The 15,794-nt window shown below is 29.1% G+C and overlaps 2 protein-coding genes across 4 annotated transcripts in view; both read right to left on the bottom strand.

Annotated features, from left to right (window-relative positions):
* Positions 1 to 2,445: 2,445 nt before the first annotated feature.
* The window catches only part of LOC113363891 (bifunctional heparan sulfate N-deacetylase/N-sulfotransferase-like), a 37,208-nt gene continuing 23,859 nt past the window's right edge, over positions 2,446 to 15,794 (bottom strand). The window contains exons 1-2 of one of the 3 annotated variants that reach the window (XM_026606376.1): positions 8,991 to 9,225; positions 2,446 to 5,822 (exon numbers count right to left, since the gene is read on the bottom strand). In XM_026606376.1, coding sequence (XP_026462161.1) covers positions 2,648 to 5,449 — 2,802 coding nt within the window. In that variant the 5' untranslated portion in view covers positions 5,450 to 5,822; positions 8,991 to 9,225 and the 3' untranslated portion in view covers positions 2,446 to 2,647. Of the gene's footprint in view, positions 5,823 to 8,514; positions 8,727 to 8,990; positions 9,226 to 15,794 lie in introns of those variants that run through there. The other 2 variants (XM_026606377.1, XM_026606378.1) reach the window with 2 other exon arrangements.
* LOC113372060 (zinc finger protein 493-like) lies at positions 10,292 to 11,492 on the bottom strand. Its single transcript, XM_026612409.1, has one exon. It carries the CDS (start codon positions 11,490 to 11,492, stop codon positions 10,359 to 10,361), a length of 1,134 nt encoding a protein of 377 aa, XP_026468194.1. The 3' UTR covers positions 10,292 to 10,358.

The raw sequence follows: 15,794 nt of genomic DNA, 5'->3' as shown, positions 1-15,794 counted from the left end.
TTTGTACATTAAGTTTTTTTGATACATTTTTTCTTTATTATCTAATAGTAATAAGTTACTATGGCCCATGTGAAAATTTTACTTAAATTGGTTTGTTAAATAATTAACATTTATAAATAAATAAATAAATAAATTTAAATCCATCCTTCCATAACTTTCTATATGTCATTTATTAATTCAATTTTTATTTACAATATAATTCTAATCGATAATAATAATATTATATAATTACAACTACGAACACTTCTACCTTTTGGTATTTTTTTTGTTTAATTTTAATATATATATATGTATGTATACGTATATATATATATATAGTTAATAAAAAAATTTATTTGTGACATAATTATAATAGAAAACACTTTACTATTTTGAACTTTTAGAATTTAAAAAACATCTATACATATTGCGTATTTGGATTTTGAAATAGTATTAATTGATTGAAATTGGATACGTCATTAAGTACTTATAGGGTGGTCCTTAATATGGAAATTTTCGAATTTCTTTGCTCCCAAGGGCTTAAATGCTTTTAAATTAATAAAAAAAAAATCTCTGAAAGTTTTAGCTCTTAATAATAACATTTAGATAGTCCGCAATTCAATTAAAAGTTTCATACATTTATTATTAACATATGTTATTAAGTAAATTCTTGCGCCATCTATGATAGCAGACTTGTAATTTTGATGGAAATTTATTACTGATAATTTGAGTATCAAAAATCACCAATTAAATAAATATTTTGCTGCAGAATTCATTTTGATGAATAAATATTTTGTTAAACAGGTCGAGCGATTTTTAAATATTTTTAAGTGTTTTGAATATTTGAGTTCACAAATGCTATCACAGGTGGCGCAAGAATTTACTTAATGACATATGATAATAATGAATATAAGAAACTTTTAATTGAATTGCGGACTTTCTAAATGTTAATATTAAGAGCTGAAACTTTCAGAGATTTTTTTTTGATTATTTTAGAAGCGTTTGAGTCTTCGGGAGCAAAGAAATTTAAAAATATCCATATTAAGGACCACCCTAATATATATTTATATAAATATATATATATATATATATATATATATATATATATATATGTGTGTATATATACATATTTCAAGTATTTTGCAGTCCAATCGTCGAATTAAAAAAAAGATTAAAATAGAAAAATTCCTTATTCTATTAAACGTTTCGAAACTTAATATGTCATCATTCAGTAATCTAACATGAAATTTATAATGACTTGTCAATGTAAAAGATGAGAGGAATAAATTTCATGAAAAGTAATTCCTTTGTAAAGTTTGTTACATCCCTTCTCTGTTTCTCATTCCTTTTTTGTTTCTTACACCCAGCATCCACTCACTCTACTGCACGTGCTGCGTTACCTTGATCAGTTTTTATAATGCACTGTGATTAAACACATACAATATAGGAGGGCAATATGTGCTCCTTTAATATCTCTATTTATTAATTATTAATTATGAAGATTTTATATTTTTTTGGGTTTTTCCATGTTTGGTTTGTATATAATTTTTCCTTTTATTATATTTAATATCAACTATTGTTAATTATGTAATGTTTTTTTAGATTATTGAATGATGACACACAATAAGTGTCGAAACGTTTAATAGATTAAAGAATTTTTCTATTTTAATTTTTTTTTAATTCGACGGTTGGACTACAAAATACTTCAAATGTATATATATATATATATATATATATATATATATATATATATATATATATATGAATATATATTTTAGGGTGATTCTTATTTTGAAGTTTTCCGAATTTCTTTGCTCCCAAGGGCTCAAATGCTTCCAAATTAATGAAAAAAAATTCTCTGACAGTTTTAGCTCTTCATATTAACATTTAGGCAGTCCACAATTCAATTAAAAGTCTCGAATATTCTTGTCATTAAGGGAATTCTTTCCTGATAATTTATTACTGATAGCTTTTTCTAATCTCTTAGGTAAATATTGTAAAATTAATTTTGATGCCATGATGAATAAATATTTTGTTAAACAGCCCACATGGATTTAATTAGAGATTAAGTGTTTTATAAATATTTTTAAGTGCCATCAAATTTGATTTCACAAATGCTATCACAGATGGCGCAAGGCTATATGGTAATAGTGAATATAAGAAACTTTTAATTGAATTGCGGACTATCTAAATGTTAATATTAAGAGCTAAAACTTTTAGACAAATTTTGTTTATTATTTTGGAAGCATTTGAGCCCTTGGGAACAAAAAAATTCGAACATGTCCATATTAAAAATTACATTAATAAAACATGGTTGCATTTATTTATATAGTTTGTCATTTATCAATCGATTAAAAATTAAATCGTGTCAAATCAATTACAATTTAATAACATGATGAACTGATAATATAATATAATAGATTTAATATTTTCTAATTTTATCAATTATTACTATTCCAATCCTTCGTTAATTCAAATAAAGCTAATTTTTGATCAAGCATGCTGCCTTTTTGATCTTAGTACCTTATTCATAAAAATGCTTAAAAGAGATCTATCGAACAACGTTTACGTCCAATAACAACTGCTTTGACATTTACAATAAAATTCAACATACATCGAGATAATTCTTAAATTCATTTCGTCAACAATTTGTAACAACAGACACTCATTAAGTAGTTATCGATAAATCATTTTTCAACCATTGTGGAATCGGTCGCGATCCTAATTTTTTAAGTAATTTCACTAAAGCTGTATTATGTGTTTGATAATATCTCTGGAGTAGCCTCATAGTCTTATCGTCCATTGGTGGATATTGCCTGCCTTTAGATCGACCTAAACATTTGGTGTGATTCCCTTGGGTAAGGGGACAGAAGAATCCTTTTTTGTTGTCGTATTTTAGATGAGCTGAATAATCGTACATGGGTGTGATTTTTAAAAATCGCTGCAAATCGTGCATTACTTCTATAGGATTGGAACGTAATAACTCTCCATCGATGATGTGTAAATGCTGAGCATCGTAGTATGCTAGCCATCGTTCCAAATGTTGACTGTATTTACCAGGATTCAAACACCGATTTCTCAAGTCTCTGAGACTTTTAGGAGCAGCATCGCTTGCTGTAATAACTTGGTAGAAACTATAATTATTAGCTATGGGGTCGTTATGTGACTTCATATGTTGGTACCAGGAGTAAGCACGTTTTGCTGGTGATATCAAAATTGTGATCAATTTTGCCTTCGGCAACAAAGCATGTGCACGTCTGGGCACTTGATCACCATCAAAATACGTAGCAGACTTTTCAAACATGTATTTCGATGATGAATTCACTGGGAAAAAGTTCATGTACCAATCCAAACCATTGTAGTAGTTATTAGCATTGAAAAACTGTATCTCCTCGAATGTATCGGAACTTGGTAGATTGCTTGCGATACTCGGATGCATCAACAAAAAAGTATATAGTGCTGTTGTGCCTGTTTTTTGTGGTCCGATAACTAAAAATCTAGGTAACGAGTCACAACTTTTACTCCTGGACCAGATTTTAATGTGTCTAAGGTCCTCGCAAGGATTACCCCACACTGGATCGATTTCATCAGGGTGTTGACGGAAGTAAGCTTCCCCTAATTGTGTAGGAGGAGCTGAACTTAATTTTAAATTTGTCCAGCACCTCAAAAACTTTATAACTGACTCGAAAGTGTACAAAGCCAAGCGATCGCTACCATAGTTAGACATATGTGTCATGAATATATTTATCGGGTTGTACACAATTGTTTGGAATAACTCACCACCTTGTATAGCCTCATCGAGTTTTTTCCTGCCTCCTGGATACCTTTGGATAAACATTGTGTGTGTGAAAAGTCCACAAGTTTGTCTTGGTAAAACCATGATGTCTCGGTGTTGAAAACCTCTACGTAACCTAGCTGGTCGCAAATGAGGATACTCCTCAGTTGATGTAACTTTGATGTTCCAAACTTTTTTCCAAGCTACGTATAACAACTCATGCACCGGATAAACCCCTGAATGATGTGGGGATACAGAATATCTGGAGTCAGTCGGAATCCCTTTTTCTACAGCAAACTCTTTGTTAAGTATCATATCTTGCATTAAAGTTGTTAAATTATCGTACAAGTGTGGTTGTTGGTGGTTCCACATATGGGAGAACCATATAAACTTTTTAGCATTTTTTAAAATCATGTCGTCGCCTAAGTTTTCTTCATAAGTACCGTGATGGAAATATTTCCCAGAAAAACCTAAATTAAACCTAAAGTTGGGTATCATTTTTGCTATGCGTTCCTGAGTGTCCAGTAAAGCCTGGACATCATTAGTCTTCAATCTCGTGCCTTTTTCGCCTACAAAAATATCATCAACGTCGACTAAAAGCGCTCTGTTCAAACTTAAACTCAACTGCCCGTGGCTTAGATAACTCAACGAGTCTAAAAATAATAATTTGTGCAACCAGAATTTAAAACCTGAACCAAACAAAACACGTTGGATACCATCGAGTTGTCCATGGTCTTGTACTATCGTGGTCAACTGTTCGGTGGAACCTTCTTTAGGGTTCCTAGCTGCCCATTCTAAAGGCTCGTACGTGGAATGATTAGGTTTGAAAATCGTCCAGTCTTCACCAGGAAGTACACCCCAAGCCGTTTCACCAGAACGAACCATACGTAAAATAGGTGACTTAGGATTTAATGACGCATCTTGTAAACGTAAATTTGTGTGTATGAATAAAGGAAATCCTTGCAATTGTGCCCCGACTAAAGTTTCTTCACTGGGTTTCATGAAACCGATGATGCCTACAGAGTATTCTCTGCAATATTTGTCTAAGAGCTCGCGGTTCCACTTGTCCATCATGAAGTACTTTTCGATGTTTTCAAAAACAATGACACCGTAACGTCCCTTGTCTAAATTTGTTAGTACAGGTAAACTTTTCCCGGCGACTTCTAATTTGTATTTGATTCTGGTGTGGACTAGAAGTTCCGCGATGTCTCTGCCAAGTTGCGTGTAGGTGGTTTCAACAAAAACTAGGACTTTAGGGTCTATTCTTAATCTGGCTTCACTTCTATGATCGCTTTGTTGATAATCATTTTTGGCGAGTCCTAATCTGCATTGCACCAAAGGTGTGGGTACAGTGTCTCTATGTATCAGGCTGGTGAATGGTGAATTCATTACGTAATGTGCGTAGCACAAAATAGTGATAGCCGACATAAGTACTAATAAAACCAAAGCTTTCTTTGCATTGACTTGTCTGCACAGGGATGAATTCCTGTGCCCGCCTGCATTGGTAACACCATTCAATAAAACCCTACTTTCCTCAGAACGCCATTGTGCGTATCCTGCAAATTTTGAGCTGTCCGAAGCCATGGTAAATGACTTATGCGACTTACTAATTATACAATATATACATACAACTATACAGATATGGCACGATGTATAAGTAACTATATATGGCTTGAACAAGAATTGACTACACATAAACCCTACTTAATTAATAATGTATACAATATTATTGTTTCTGCTTTCCCCTAGAAATTTTATTATTATGGCCCGCTGTCCCTCCATTTGCTGTGCCTCCAGATTTCAAAACAGTCAGACTTTGCGTCTTCCATTTTTTGTAAAATTTTTACAAGAATTCATCACGGTGACACCAGCAGCTTCGGGTGATGTAAAGTAATTTGTCGACAGTATGGTGCATCAGAGACGGAAATTTCTGTACATTTGTAATAATTTGTTTGAGATTGTGGATTTTTGGAGCATTATCAGGAGGAGCTTATGGTGTTTGTGACGGCTTTCATTATTATTAACAGGGAATTGTGATGGTTGCTTGTCGGTTTGAGTTGGATCTATGCTGGAAAGGACGGAAAGTAATTTGTTAAAACATGAAAGGGTGAATTGTAGCAGACTTGCTGTGTAATCCGAGTACTTAGTAATTAGACAAGTATATATTTTCACTAGTGATTCGAATCAAGCCTATATATGGACAAGCATAAGCTAAGACAAAAATGATCCATGTGATCAAAAATTATGATAACTAGTGGTGCATGGCATCGTGGCTTAGGGCAAATTGCTGGAACTTCCCGTACCGAAAATTGAAATTTTTAAACACCTTTAGAATTTTTTGAGAACTTTGAAAGATATGAAATTTTTGAAAAAACTTGACTTTTTTGAAAAATTTGAATTTTTTTTATATTCTGATTTTTTATACTTTAAGTTTTTCTGAAAATTGTGACCTTTTTGCTTTCCCTTCCCTTTTTTACTTTTCTTCACGTTTCCAATGTTTCTGAACATTTTGGCATACCTTAGAAAAAATTGATGTATGTGTGTGTGTGTGTGTGTGCGTGTGTGTGGATACAAATTTTCGTCGACGATTTCGGGAACACGAGTCAACCGATTTGAATAACTCAAAAAACATTGGATTCGCATGGATAAGGGGATGTGCTGATTAGTTTTTGGCAAAGACAGATCCCGCCATTTCGAAAATACAGAGCTAAATGTGCAAAAAATGGCACTTTTTGAATGAACTAAGCGTCCGATTTGAATGATCTAAAAAACTTTTTGCTTGTATTGACAAAACAATTGCTTTTGAGGATAAAAAATTATTACATCTTTTTTTATTTTTCATAAAATATTTTTGTAATTTTGGATTAAAAAATCAAAAAATTGCCCAGACTAAGCACAGTCTAAGCGCCGCTCTGGTACAAATGTTTAGCCAAGTGCGTTTAGACTGTTTATGTATTGGAGCGCTTTCACAATTTTGTGAAAACTATTGAAAAATGTGAAAATGCCGCCGAGCTAAGCACAGTATAAGTGAAAATGTCGCACAGAATTATTTGCGTTTAGACTGTGACTATACGAGAGCACTTTTCACGTGTAAATTAGGCAACTAAACTATTTTTTTGAAATTGAATTCGAAATGAAATGACGATTGTTAATGTTCTGGAGATAAATTGATTGATTTATGATTTACATTTGATTTGCTCAGATATAACAAACAAGATAGCAAAAATAATGAAAGTTACAGTATTTGTAATAATATATTTGAAAACGTTTAAAAAAAATTCTCGAATATTTTATTACGGTACGTGAAGTTCCAGCAATTTGCCTTAAGGCACGATGCCATACACCACTAGTTTTATTTTTTAATCAGCAAAGGATCTCATTTAAACGAACAGCTAAATATAATGTGAATTTATTTGCCATTACTTGAATAATCTAAAATTTTGTATAATTTACTGCTCTTCTGGTGTTTAATAAATGTTTCAAAGACAATTTTATATTAAAAAATTGGTACTACCATTTATTTTGGTTACATTTAAAATCCATAATAATAAATATGACAAAAATAAGATAAATCATCATACAATAACGCTGTTATATCTGTTCAAAAGTTGATTGAACTCGATTGATTCTATTGAATTCAAATTTATTATAATGATTTTTTTTATATTTATTAAAATTTATCTTGTGTTTATATATTATGTTCATATATATTGTTTTACTGTACATATTTCTCAGCTTTACAAACCAAGTAAAATATGATTCGAATAAGAATAAGGGTTTGATTCGAATATTTTTAATCACTTGATTCGAGTTGGCACATCACTAGTTTTAACTATATTTCTATAACAAGTAAAATGAAATATAATTTAAAATTGATTACTGGATTACTGCAAGTCTGCTTTATTAAGATTACTTAAATTGTAAAGAACTAATATTTACAACCCTCTAATACAAATATCATGTATAAACTTAAAATTCGTGATTAGATAAATTCCTGAGATTTAATACCAATATTTAAATTGAGTTTCTGGAATAAAAGATTCTATTCAAATTTATATTAAGTAAAATCCATATAAAGTAAATCTCCAAACACGAATCATCTTGAATCTGATAGAAATAGTCTAGATTAATAACTTTCCGAAAGCAAAGTTTAAAATTGAAATTGAATTTTAATTTGTTTGTATTAAAATTTAAATAAGTGTGTATATGAATCAAAATTTGACCTTTAGTCATGATTATATACTAGTAAATTTTATCCAGTTTTTACTAATAAAAACAAATTATAGTGCCCAATATAAAAATTAAAATTTACTTGGAGAATAGTAAAAAAATGTTCCATAAAAAATCCATATATTGCTAATTATTAAAATACTAGAGTCTGCATTTCAACTATGAATTATTTAGAATTTCAATATGCAAGTGTAAATAACAGTTTTTACTAAATTTTGGTAAATTTTATCTAGTTTCTATTGATATATATATATAAAATAAAAATGTTGAATCAAAATTTACATGGTACTCAAAAAAAAAAAATGTAAAAAAATATCCAAAATTCATATATTGCTAAATATATTACCAGAAAAATGTTCTGACAAGTTTAATTCAAAATTTCATTATGTAAGTGCTTTTACCAGATTTTAGTGAATGTTTTCTAGCTTTTATTAATGTATACAATTTGCGAAGCATTTACTTCACCAAATTTATTTGTCTTTACTTGAAAAACTAAATCAATTGAAACGGCAATACAAGAGTTTTCTTACCATTTTACACTCAACAAGACTTTACTATATATAAATTTCTCACTTGCACGGCTTTTTTATAAATAAACTACTTCCCACGAGTCTATTGATTATACAAGAATACGAAGATTACTAAAAGCCCCGACAATCAAATAGTGTTCTTTGTACTTCATGTTTACATTCCTGCTATTTTCAAAAGCATCTTCATAAAAATCCTTATCAATATAATCTAGACAGCTTGTATACATGATAAATAGTTATTAATATTATTTATATATTTGCGCTTTTGAAGATCAAAAAATTTGCAAAAAAAAATTGTTATCAGTGTAGATATCAACATTAAGTATTATATACATATACTATCACATTTTATGTTTATGGATATTGAAAAATAAAAGATTTTATTAAAAAGTTTATAAATACGTATTAGAGGGTTGAATCAACAAAAATTAAACATAAATATTTTGATTACAAGTTTTTACACTAGGAATACTTACCACACACATAAGGTTATTTATCAAACTTCCACCACGCATTTGAACACATCACAATATTCCATTACTTGCGGCAATGATTTAAGTAATTAAAAAACCAATTAAACATTAAAATTAATCAATTGTTTGTTATTTTTTTCATATTTTTTGACAAGACCATTTTTCCCTTTGACAACAGACGATATGTCAATAAAAAGTGTGGCAGCACTTATGCCAACATGTAAATCGACTGACTTCACGCGCGACGATAATGCGCGCGCGATTTGAAATTACATAATGGATTTACGTAAGTTTTTTAATTGTTATTGATTTTGTGTAATTGGAATAGTACAGGGCCGTAATTAGATGGAAAAAAATGTGTTTTAAAATGAAGTGTATTCCAATATCTGTAAATGTGAAAACTTGGTCATTAGAATATAATATATTTTTTAACCAAGAACTAGAATTATAATGATCTGTTTTTCTATTGCAGTTCATTTGGTTTTGTACAAAATTAACAAGTTTACTCAATTATTCTGCTAATAGTTTAAATATTATAAAATATCTAATTTTTGTGGTTAATGATAAATGTTGTATATTTTTACAAAAATAGAAGAGCTTTAAATAAAACAAAACTAGTGGTGTATGGCACCGTGCCTTAAGGCAAATTGCTGGAACTTCCCGTACCTTAATGAAATATTCGAGAAATTTTCAAACGTTTTCAAATATATATTATTACAAATACTGTAACTTTCATTATTTTTGCTATCTTGTTATATCTGAGCAAATCAAATGTAAATCATAAATCAATTTATCTCCAGAACATTAACAATCGTCATTTCATTTCGAAAAAAAAATAGTTGGCTAATTTACACAAAATTGAAAAAGTGCTCCCGTATAGTCACAGTCTAAACATATTTACAAATAATTCTGTGCGACATTTTCACTTATACTGTGCACAGCATGGCGGCATTTTCACATTTTTCAATAGTTTTCACAAAATTGAGAAAGTGCTCCAGTACTATAAACAGTCTAAACACACTTGGGTAAACATTTGCACCAGAGTGGCGCTTAGACTGTGCTTAGCCTGGGTAATTTTTTGAATTTTTAATCCAGTATTACAAAAGTATTTTATGGAAAATAAAATGCACTAATGAAAATATTTTAAAATCTCTAGTAGTTTCAATTGTTGTAATTACAAAACAATTACAATTTTCTATTTAAACATTTATTTTAATACAATTACATACAATACATTGTATATGAGTAATAAACTAGAGTTGTAACTGAATTATATAATAAATAAATTGCGATTGCTATCCTGTATCAATGCAAATTGAGTAAATGGAAAGGATTATAAGATGGGAGAGATTCACGATTCATTCAAAAGTTTTATTCATTGTTTCTTGTATGGGGTTCTCCAGCATGGATTCCTTTATGATCGATTAAATGTCGCTTTGTCTTGAATGTTTTAGAGCATATTTCACAATTATAAGGTCGTTCTTCCGTGTGAACCACTTCATGTTGGTTTAAACATTTCTTTGTTTTGAATGCTTTATTGCATTTATCACATTTATAATGTCGTTCTTCGGAGTGAAGGGCTTTGTGTCTGTTTAAATATTTCATTGCTTTGAATGCTTTATTACATATTTCACATTTATAATTTACTCCTTCTGAGTGAACTATTTTGTGATTGTCTAATACATTTTTTGTTTTGAACGTTTTATTACAGATTTCACATTCATAAGGTCGTTCTTCGGTGTGAACCGTTACATGTAGTTTTAATATTTGCTTTGTTTTGAATGCTTTATTGCATATTTCACATTTATAAGATCGTTCTTTAGATTTCTTTGATAAATGCGTTGATAAATGTGTTGATAAATGCTTTCTTAAACTACCTAACACTGAAAATCTTTTTTTACATGTTGGGCATTCATGAGGGCGTTCTCCGGTGTGAATCACTTCATGCCGGTTTAATGAATGTTTCAATGCGAATGTTTTATTGCATGTATTACATTTATAATTTTTAGTATGAATTAATAAATGCCTTCTTAAATGACATAACTGTAAAAATCTTTTATTGCATATCGTGCACTCATAAGGACCTTGTCCTGTGTGAACCTTTTCATGTTGGTTTAAATAATGCTTTACTCTGAATGCTTTAAAGCATATTTTACATTTGTAGAGTTTCAAGTCATTAGTACTTCTAAATTTTTCTGAAACTCTTTCAGATGGTTCGTCTGTATCATCTACTAAATTACTTGATTTAGTGATGTCTTTGTTATATATGCAAAGTAAAAATATTTGGTTTGTATTTTTTGCAGCATCTTGGTCACCAATAGTTTCTTGTTTTAATTCCTCATCAATTGTAACCTCAGATTTTAGAAATTGCTGCAGACATATATCATCATTATCCGTACACAAATCTGACGTATTTTCATAATCATCAAATTCCTGTTTAACTTGAGGATAATCATCGATCGGTTCGATTTTAATTGTTTTGTGCGAATTTGTTTCGTCAGACATGTTTGACGTTTGTAGGTTATAATAAACTAACTGCCGATGCGTTCTTAAAAGTTGAGAAGACTTTTAATGTATGTGTATAATAATATACGTATATGTTTAGATATTCACTAATTCGTTTTTCCTTAAATATTATATAATACTAAAACTGACTTTTATACTATGAATTCATCCTCGAATTTGACGAATAATTCCATAAACTATTTGACGTTTCTCCTCCATTTTTCTTTTAAGAACAACAGATCAAGATGGACAACATAAAAAACATTTCATCTGCGAGATTTTCGGCGGCAAAATTTGAAATCAGAAATTTTCTAGTTTCGAGAAAAAGAAATATAGTTGGGCTTAATATTATTTGAGAACACTTTTATTTAAATTCTTATTCTTATTATATTATATAAAGTCATATACAATTTTTTAATTTTTGGTAAATACAATTTGACCCTGTTTGATTTGTTCTTATTGTAATATTGAAAAATTCAAATGTGCATTTTTGTTTGTCGTAGAATAAATATTTATAAATGCACATAATAATACTTAATTTGCATATTTATAAATTCTTTAAAATTCGCCAAAACATTGATAAGAATTCTGATGGAAAGTTTTTTAAAATGTTTGTATAAAATTCTTCTGTACGGCTGTATGATTTGATACTTCTCCTAAACGGTTATTCGGATTTTGATAAATCTTTTTAGAGTTTGTCAAAGGAAATTTTTAAGATTCAATTAAGGATAAAACTATAGTAATATTGTAGAAATAAATGGCAAAAATGACAAAAAACCACTTATCATTGTTTGACATTGAAAACATTTGACTTGAATTGTCAATTCACTCGAAATTTGAATTTAGCTGAAATTAACAGTGTGTCTATTACAACATATGACTATCTCGATATCTCAAATTCGATCTACTTTTATAGTTCTTGATAAAAATCCGAATAAGTCCATTTCCAAGGAATAATATTGTTATCGCGATAAGAACGAGAAAATGTACACATTTATATTTACAATATTTGATTTGATAACGACCATTAAATTATTTGTTGTAACTTTTGAGATTTGTGATGGCTGTACCAACAGTAGTACCGTGTGCACATTAAACACAATATAATACCATATAAATATACAATTTAGAACGATCTTAAACTGATAAGATGGGGTTTATCTGAAATAATAAATTTCCATCATTATTTGATTAGGATGCAAGATAAATGTTTGACTGCAACATTAACTATTATATATTAGTCATTGGTTTTTATTTTAATTTCTGGCACATCTCGGTTGCTTTTCGGCAATAATAAAGTAGACATTACATTTTTCTTGTATATTACATTCTAATATTATCTAGGCTCATAATTGCAGCTAAATTCAAATTTCAAGTGAATTGACATTTCTACAAATGTTTTCAATGTCGAACAATGATAAGTGTTACATTATTATTATAGTTTTATTGTTCATTAAATCTTAAAAATTTCCATAACAAACTTCAGAAAGAATTATCAAAAACCGAACAACCGTTTAGAAGTAGTATCAAATCATACACCCGCACACAAGAAAATATATATATAAATATATATATATATATATATATATATATATATATATTTATATATAATGAATGTATGGACGGTTTAACTCTGTGAGCAATTTATTATAATAGGTGTATTGTGTCTGACTAAACGACATTAAACGAACATTTCCTGTCAACCGATTTTAAAACAATTATTTTACATCTAAATATATATATATATATATATATATATATATATATATATATACAGGGCCGGTCCTGGGGTCCTCAGCGCCCGCCCGCATGCAATTTTTTTTCTAGCGCCCCCCGCAATAATTTTAACTGTTAAAACAGTAAAACGTAAATTTTTTAATTATTGTTAATCATTTCAGATTTAGTACATAAAAAATTTGATATATTATGTAAAAGCGTATGAAATATATTGATTTTAAATTTATATAGAAAATCGAGGCAGTTCGCGGGTTGATCATAATTAAAATATGTTTAAATTTTCAAATATTTCTAACGTATGTCTAATATTAGTATTTGGGTTTTGAAACATTTTACTTATATACTATGCGATCTATTCTATTGAGAAATTTATGCCAAGAGAGCAAAAAAAAACTAGCCTTTCATTTTTAAACATAACACTAGTATTTCCTGTTGGATTTTTTAAATTTAAATTTAATTTATTTTTTTATTATCCAAAATTGCAGCACAAACTGCTCCTTATTGATATCGTAAGGGCCAAATTGTATTCATCTCAACTTTCCCATTTTTAGATTGTTGTTTTAGAGTTACATTTTCAACGTATTTTGAAAGTATTTTCCAAAGATTAATGAAACATGCAAAGAAATTACATATTTTTTTAACTAAATGAAAAAAAACTATTATCTAAATCTGTATTATTTCTGCATAGTTAATATCAAATGACAAATTTAGTGTATGGGAACTACTAGGTCTAAAAAAAGATAAACGATTTTTGTTTCAAAGTAAATTTTGCTTCCATTTTTCATATTTGATCCAACTTAACCATTAAAATAAAAAAATCAAAAGTTCATTAGATGCGAAACATTTGCAGCAAAAACAAAAGTTACAATTTAATTTTTCGGAATAAATAAGTCATTTTCTAAGCTCTATCTATTTTTTTAACAAGTTCTATAATCAGCTCGCCATTTTTCACCAATAACAGCCAATAATTAATTTAAACTTTCGTAGGTTTGCTCTTACGGGATTAAACACTAAATATTTTCTTTTTTGATTCCACGTTAACTTCAAACGAAGAACAAAATTTAAAAGTACTTTGGACAGTAAGTAGAACAATAATTTACAAATTTTCAGAGTTATTATTTGGTTAAATTAATTTGATTGATTGATTGATCGATTGATTGATATCACATTGCAAACTGAATATGCTTTTTGTATCTTCGTATCCATAGTTAAATTAGATTGTTCATTATAATCAATTAAGTATTATTGATTTATATTTAAAAAAATTATAAATAATATATTATAAATTTTATTTCCGAATTTCGTTTTGGCGCCCCCTAAAGCGCGTGCCCGCATTTTTCGCATGCATTGCACGCAAAGTAGGACCGGCCCTGTATATATATATATATATATATATAAATATATATAATATGTTTATATTATGGTGATCCTTAATATCGAATTTCCTTGCTCCCAGGGGCCCAAATGATTCCCATTCGATAAAAAAAATATCTAAAATTATTAGGTTTGCACTTGCAAAGACAATTGTATGTGGCGTACTTTGCAGTGGGTAAACTATTCATATATTAGGTTGTCAAATATCTCCCTTCCGCTTTTTTGCTCTTGGTTTATAATACAAAAAGGCGGAAGGGAGATATTTGACAACCTAATATTTTTGGTTTGCTGCTGCACCACATTTGCAATCAGTTAGTTATTTTCGTATTGAACATGTTATACTAGAAATATTTTTTTGGCAAAACAACGTTTGCCGGGCCAGCTAGTATATATATATATATATATATATTTATATATAATATTATCCTATGTCGACACAAGACAGTAATTTACATACATATATTTATGTGTCCATTCTCAACGACTGTACGATGTCTGAATAATAAATTAATAATGCAATGAAATAATAATAATAATTGAATTTATTAACATTCATAATGCATCTCGCACGTGGGACCACATGACATTTTCAGCACCCAAAGTCTTTTGCAATAGTCCAAAACTAAGTGTAAGTGGCATTAGTGATAAACTAGTTGGTATTGGTATTTTGCCTTGAGGCAAGTTGCATGAACTTCCCGATATGTGTAAATAATCGACTTAATCAATAAAATATAAATTAATTTATGAGCGATTAAAAGTATTCCGAGTGGATTTATTACACATAAGAAAACGAACGTACACTTTGACTCGGAGTATTTTCTAAAAGCAAATTTTCACAAATCAATAATTTTTATAATTGAACCAGTTTTTGTAGGACTTTAATGGTTTAGTATGTTCATTAAGACCAAGTACTCTATCGTTATACCAAGTAAATCGTCTAATTTTAATTTTAACAAAGTCAAAAAAACTACTCATCTTCTCAAACTTTGATGAATTTTTAAAATTAAACTACTTGTCGTAAAGCCGTAATATTTCAGTAAGTTCTATAAGACCATTATATATATCGCCAAAAAAAGTTCCATAAAAATCGACGTAATTTCTTTTTCAACAGTTAATTACAAGAAAACGGCTCGGTAGAGTTTCCTTATCTATATCTATACATACAAAAACTATTCACTCTTTAAAATTTTA

The sequence above is a fragment of the Ctenocephalides felis genome, unplaced genomic scaffold (assembly GCF_003426905.1).
Source record: "Ctenocephalides felis isolate EL2017-DRISC unplaced genomic scaffold, ASM342690v1 CF-g0.4_SCAFFOLD_00845, whole genome shotgun sequence".
Classification (NCBI taxonomy): Eukaryota; Metazoa; Arthropoda; class Insecta; order Siphonaptera; family Pulicidae; genus Ctenocephalides; species Ctenocephalides felis.
This window is presented reverse-complemented; position numbering and strand designations above follow the sequence as displayed.

Excerpts from the sequence above, each read along its gene's own strand:
- LOC113372060 (XM_026612409.1), bottom strand. The coding sequence starts at position 11,492 with ATGTCTGACGAAACAAATTCGCACAAAACAATTAAAATCGAACCGATC.